This window comes from Oncorhynchus mykiss, chromosome 4 (genome assembly GCF_013265735.2).
Source record: "Oncorhynchus mykiss isolate Arlee chromosome 4, USDA_OmykA_1.1, whole genome shotgun sequence".
Classification (NCBI taxonomy): Eukaryota; Metazoa; Chordata; class Actinopteri; order Salmoniformes; family Salmonidae; genus Oncorhynchus; species Oncorhynchus mykiss.
The window spans coordinates 37868139-37875000 of record NC_048568.1 but is presented as its reverse complement, the minus strand read 5'-3'; the positions used below and the strand labels follow the sequence as shown (position 1 = coordinate 37875000).

Genomic DNA, 6862 nt, shown 5'->3' with positions numbered 1-6862 from the left:
GAGCCTCGTCTCCCACATAGCTGTCCTTCTGTCCCATTCCCACCATCACACCCTGCATAGAGGAGAAGCATAGGTCAGGAGAGTTCACAATACGCACAACGCGTGGATCAAACTTTACCCCAAATTTACGCATGGCTAGACGTGCGTCTTATTACCAATGCAATGCTACAAACGTAAACTACACTACATTATCTGTGTCACTACATCACAATATGTCACCTTATAGCCTCGTAACTTCTACGTCATGGCATAAGTACACAAACAAATCCGTTAGTAACCGGCAATGGCTATCCGTTCTTTCTCAGCAAGTAGCGTACCTGGTGACGGGGGCGTCCAACGATGGATGGGAACACAGCGCGGGGAGCGTCATCACCGGCGAACCCAGCCTTGACCAGGCCAGAGCCGTTGTCGCACACGAGGGCAGTAGTCTCATCGTCGTCACACATGATTGGTCTTGTTTAGGATGACCTTCTGTTGGGAGGAGAGACACGGCGGTAAGAGCTCCGTCTGGGCGCTTATTACAGTAACACCATAACAAACACCCAGTACATGAGCTTATCACTAGACTGGAGGCTACCTCTATGCATTAATTAACAGTTAAGCACTATAGCGACATTGAAGCACTTGTTACATTAAAGACATGACTGGTGAATTATCATATCATAATGGTTTTATATAAACAGTGCCTATTTTCATGATATCTGTTTTATTTTTTATTTTGTCATACTTTCACCATTTCAAAGTGCAAATATTTCAAATGTTCCTAGAAAGACCATTTCAAAAGTGTTGTTGAAATAACCTAGTCCTCTTAGTCCTTGATAACCTATCTTCTCCCTCTTTGTCAGAGCTTCCCTGTAAAGCCAAAAAGGGACATAGTAGAGCCCCCCACACCACAGTCTCTATTCTTAGCCATGGCCCTTGTCATTCCAAAAAGCAGCCTCACGGAACACTACATCCCCTCCCTCCTCTACCCCTTTCCTCCCCCCTCCTCCCCTATCTCTAACAGAGCTATGTCGCAGCTGAAGGAGCTTGTCTGTTGACAAGTAACAGTGGTGGCCTGGAGGTCCCTCCTCAGCTGTCGGCACAACAGTAACTCCTGTTTCCCATGGATGGGAGCTGGACAGAATGTGCTACTGTCCCTCCAGTCCCTCTCCAAACCTACCTCTATCCTTCCATCCATCCTTCTATCCCTTCATCCATCCCTCTATCATTCCATCCATCCCTCTATCCTTCCATCCATCCCTCTATCCTTCCATCCATCCTTCTATCCCTTCATCCATCCCTCTATCATTCCATCCATCCCTCTATCATTCCATCATCCTTCTATCCCTTCATCCATCCCTCTATCATTCCATCCATCCCTCTATCCTTCCTTCCATCCCTCTATCCTTCCATCCATCCCTCTATCCTTCCATCCATCCCTCTATCCTTCCATCCATCCCTCTATCCTTCCATCCATCCCTCTATCCTTCCATCCATCCCTCTATCCTTCCATCCATCCCTCTATCCTTCCATCCATCCCTCTATCCTTCCATCCATCCCTCTATCCCTTCATCCATCCATCCCTCTATCCTTCCATCCATCCCTCTATCCTTCCATCCATCCCTCTATCCTTCCATCCATCTATCATTACATCCATCCCTCTATCCCTTCATCCATCCCTCTATCCCTTCATCCATCTTTCCATCCCCCTCTCCAGCCCTGGTCTGACAGATTCCTTCAAAGCAAGTGTTACTATCGCTCCAGTCCCCTCTCTCTATACCTCTATCCTTCCTTCCTTCCTTCCTTCCTTCCTTCCTTCCTTCCTTCCTTCCTTCCTTCCTTCCTTCCTTCCTTCCTTCCTTCCTTCCTTATTTCCTTCCCTCCCCAGCCCGCTGCTCCCTTCAAAGCATGTGTTACTGTCCCTCCATACCTCCCTCCAGTCCACCTCTCTCTCTATCGCTTCATCCGTCTATCACTCTATCCATCACCCTACAGCCAGCTTCATCTGTCTATCCATCACCCTCCAGCCAGCCAGCCCCTGAGTCTGATCCCTCCAACCCTGGCTTGACAGCTCCCTTCATTAGTGGCCTAGAGGCCTGGCAGCTCCCTTCATTAGTGGCCTAGAGGCCTGGCAGCTGGTCAGTGTGTGGTCATTAGTGAGGAAGCCTGAGGCCTGGTCAGGATGCCTGGCCAGTGGTCAGGAGTCGGAAGGCCCGGTACTACACAGTGGCCACTCTACTACCCCCCCCCCCCCCCAATCCACCAGAGCCACAGGTCACTGTTCACACGTGTTGCCACCAGCATGGCCTGTCACCAGCATGTGTTGCCAACAGCATGGCATGTCAATCAATCACAACAAGCCCTGGCTGCCGGGCAACTGCCGCTGTCCTGCACTCTCTTTCTCCCCATTCAACTCCCTTCATTTATCCATTTCTCTCTTCAGCTCTTTCTTTCTCCTAATATTCTTTCTTCACAATTTCTCTCAAAGCAATTATTTCTCAAGCTCTCTCATGAACATCCTTCTCTAAAAGCCAATTAGAAGTAGGTAGACACCCATTGCAGGGGTTAACTCTACAGGTGATCTCTATGTGCTCTCTCTTTTAATTACAATAGTAGCTCCCGGCTGTTAAACCAAGATCCTGGCCTTTCTTCCCTTTCCAAAATGACAACAACACAGTGCAGAATGCTCTCTAAGAATAGCTGACAAAGCGTGGATCCTTTCCCAGCACTAACAAGTCATGTAGTCATCTTCCTCTCAGCACCCCTCTCCCTGTCGTCGTCTGTCTGAAGTAGTCCAATAATCAATTAAACAGAGCGGCTACTGGTACTGGGCAGTACTGAGTCCACTAGAGAAACAGTGTTATAGACAGTACTGAGTCCACTAGAGAGAGAAACAGTGTTATAGACAGTACTGAGTCCACTAGAGAGAGAAATTGTGTTATAGACAGTACTGAGTCCACTAGAGAAACAGTGTTATAGACAGTACTGAGTCCAGTAGAGAAACAGTGTTATAGACAGTACTGAGTCCACTAGAGAGAGAAACAGTGTTATAGACAGTACTGAGTCCAGTAGAGAAACAGTGTTATAGACAGTACTGAGTCCACTAGAGAAACAGTGTTATAGACAGTACTGAGTAGGAGAGAAACAGTGATATAGACAGTACTGAGTCCACTAGAGAAACAGTGTTATAGACAGTACTGAGTCCAGTAGAGAAACAGTGTTAGACAGTACTGAGTCCACTAGAGAAACAGTGTTATAGACAGTACTGAGTCCACTAGAGAAACAGTGTTATAGACAGTACTGAGTCCAGTAGAGAAACAGTGTTATAGACAGTACTGAGTCCACTAGAGAGAGAAACAGTGCTATAGACAGTACTGAGTCCACTAGAGAGAGAAACAGTGTTATAGACAGTACTGAGTCCAGTAGAGAAACAGTGCTATAGACAGTACTGAGTCCAGTAGAGAAATAGTGTTATAGACAGTACTGAGTCCAGTAGAGAGAGAAACAGTGTTATAGACAGTACTGACTCCACTAGAGAAACAGTGCTATAGACAGTACTGAGTCCACTAGAGAGAAACAGTGCTATAGACAGTACTGAGTCCACTAGAGAGAGAAACAGTGATATAGACAGTACTGACTCCACTAGAGAAACAGTGTTATAGACAGTACTGAGTCCAGTAGAGAAACAGTGTTATAGACATTACTGAGTCCAGTAGAGAAACAGTGTTATAGACAGTACTGAGTCCAGTGGAGAAACAGTGTTATAGACAGTACTGAGTCCAGTAGAGAAACAGTGCTATAGACAGTACTGAGTCCAGTAGAGAAACAGTGTTATAGACAGTACTGAGTCCAGTAGAGAAACAGTGTTATAGACAGTACTCAGTGTTATAGACAGTACTCAGTGCTACAGGGCAGTAGTGGAACATGAACAAAGCAAATGAAGACACTCACCAAGTTGTACGCCAAGACTGGAGTTTCCACTGGGATAAAGGATGAGGGTGAGAGGTGTCCCTTAAATATGCCCCCTTGTCCCAGGACCAGCGGCCTGGAGCCTGGAGGCGGGACCAAGAGTTTATACAAGCCCAAATAAGAACTTCTAGATAACGGTTCACTAGAAAAAGTCTATCCTGTGTCACTCAGAGGCCTCCTTCCTGACGGGACGCCATCTAAAACAGAGTGTTGTTACCTAGGAGACGGAGGGTTCTAGTACCGCCTCTGACTGCCTGACTGCCTGGGTGTCCGACTGGTAGAAAAATAAGGAAATGTTTGGCAGAGGGAAGTGAAAGGGATTATTTCTAGATTTCTTTCCATTATTGTGTTATGGTTGATTATAGTTGGGTCATGATGAAGTAGGTGTTAACTGATTGATGTGAAATAATTCTCTTTCATTCTGACGTTTGACGTTTATAAAAGGAGGAAGACGATTAGCTCAGACAATGCAATAAAACTGTCAAAGAATTTCTGGCCTTTTGGGATTTGGGGAGAGAAAATAGTCTACTGTTATATCAGATTTAGCCGGTGTGTTATTGTGTCATAATGGAGAGAAGGAAAGACAATTCATCTGCATGTTTTACATCATTTGCATAGAGATTTGGATATTTATATCGATTATAAATTACTAAAGCAAACATTGACAATGTTGATCCTTTTTCTTTTACATCTGAACGACTATAAAAAACCCTACAAGTGTTGACGCTGAATATGACAGGAGCTTATTGATCCGGCAGGTCTGATTTTGTTGACGAAGGGCAAATGATTTGTTCACCCTGTCCCACATCTTTAAGCTCATAACAGACAATCAAAACATTATTTATTCACGTCAATCATCCAATATCGCTCTACCGGTTGTCATCTCATCCCAACACGGAGTGAAATATTGAAGTCACAACTTAACACAGACCCTGTATTGTATTTACATAGCCTAACTGAAACTTGAAGCTTGAAATCTCAGCTCCATTCACTGAAACTGTCCTCCTGTCCATGACCCAGTGAGACAGTCACGTTAATATGACTAAGCTCAGATGGGGGTGTTTGTCAAAGGGGGGGGGGGGGATAGGCGGTGGGGGTGTAACTTTAGACCCCCCTGGGGGCATCTCGTTAAAAAGTGGTTTGAGGGGCAGTCCAGTCTGTGGTGGGATAGTGTCTGTGGTGGGATAGTGTCTGTGGTGGGATAGTGCCTGTGGTGGGATAGTGTCTGTGGTGGGATAGTGTCTGTGGTGGGATAGTGTCTGTGGTGGGATAGTGTCTGTGGTGGGATAGTGCCTGTGGTGGGATAGTGCCTGTGGTGGGATAGTGTCTGTGGTGGGATAGTGTCTGTGGTGGGATAGTGCCTGTGTACATTTTCCAGCCAAGAGCCGTTGTGGTATGTTTGAGAGTGAAGAGCCAGAAACATGCCAGACAGCTGGGGGGGTTAAGAGAGTGACAGAGGGGGGTGGGAAGGGGGTTAGAAGTTAAGAGAGGGGGGGGCAGGGAGAGAGACAGAGAGAGGGGGTCCAAAGTTCAGACCGTCTGCTCGGCTTGGCTCTGCGGGTCTTGGGGACAGCCTGTGGCAGCAGCCGGGCGGTAACTTTGCTCTGATTGGCGCCTCTCTCTCCTTTTAGGGGCATGCTGGGTAACAGGTGTCGGCGGCTGCACATTGTGGCAGCTCCTGGAGGTAACGTCCTCTGCCACAACTCCTTTTTCGTCACCTCCCTCTTTGGGGTGACAGAGAGGGTTTTCCCTCCGTGGCCACATACACTCTGGCTTTGTGTCCTATCAGGAGACAGAGGTTTTAAAAAATATATATATAGAGTCTTGGCCCAGTAAGGTCCAATAGGAATGCGGTATTCCATTTGTAGCTGCTGTACGTGTACTGTTGATGTACCTCAAAGGGAGTATCTTTAGATAACCTACTCATGATGACCTATTCTCAGCCTTTAAAGAAGATAAGTGTTTCACACCAAAAACGTCCTTCAAGGGTTCTTGTATCTATATTGAGCCCTTTGCGTTCCAATCTACATTCCATTTTTATCTGCATCGCTGTTTATCACTTATTTTCTTTGGTGCAAATAAATTAAACCTAATATTGGACAATAATTGCTGGATTGAATACATACAGTGCATTCGGAAAGTATTCAGACCCCTTCACTATTTCCACATTGGTACGTTACAGCCTTATTCTAAAATGGATGAAAATATATATTTTTTCTCCCCTTTATCAATCTACACACAATAGCCCACAATGAAAAACAGGTGTTTAGACATTTTGGCAAATGTATTAAAAATAAAAAACTGAAATATCACATTTACATAAGTATTCAGACCCTTTACTCAGTAATTTGTTGAATCACCGTTGGCAGCGATTACAGCCTTGAGTCTTCTTGGGTATGACGGTACAAGCTTGGCACAACTGTATTTGGGGAGTTTCTCCCATTCTTCTCTGCAGATCCTCTCAAGCACTGTCAGGTTGGATGGGGAGCGTCGCTGCACAGCTTTTTTTCAGGTCTCTGCAGAGATGTTAGATTGGGTTCAAGTCCGGGCTCTGGCTGGGCCACTCAAGGACATTCAGAGACGTGTCCCGAAGCCACTCCTGCATTGTCTTGGCTGTGTGCTTAGGGTCATTGTCCTGTTGAATGGTTAAACTTCACCCCAATCTGAGGTCCTGAGTGCTCTTGAGCAGGTTTTCATCAAGGATCAATCTGTACTTTGCTCCATTCGTCTTTCCCTCGATCCAGACTAGTTTTCCAGTCCCTGCCGCTGAAAAACATCCCCACAGCATGACGATGCCACCACCATGCTCCACTGTAGGGATGGTGCCAGGTTTCCTACAGATGTGATGCTTGGCATTCAGGCCAAAGAGTTTAATCTTGGTTTCATCAGACCAGAGAATCTTGTTTCTCAT

The 6862-nt window shown here is 46.0% G+C and overlaps 1 protein-coding gene across 2 annotated transcripts in view; it reads right to left on the bottom strand.

Moving 5' to 3' along the window:
• Window positions 1-4249, bottom strand: part of actc1a (actin alpha cardiac muscle 1a) — a 7767-nt gene extending 3518 nt beyond the window's left edge. Inside the window, exons 1-3 of one of the 2 annotated variants that reach the window (XM_036976220.1) lie at window positions 3934-4249; window positions 318-471; window positions 1-52 (exon numbers count right to left, since the gene is read on the bottom strand). The exon at window positions 1-52 is cut by the window's left edge and continues 77 nt beyond it. In XM_036976220.1, the coding sequence (XP_036832115.1) occupies window positions 1-52; window positions 318-446 (181 nt within the window). In that variant the 5' untranslated portion in view covers window positions 447-471; window positions 3934-4249. Of the gene's footprint in view, window positions 53-317; window positions 472-2715; window positions 2738-3933 lie in introns of those variants that run through there. The other variant, XM_036976221.1, reaches the window with a different exon arrangement.
• Window positions 4250-6862: the final 2613 nt, after the last annotated feature.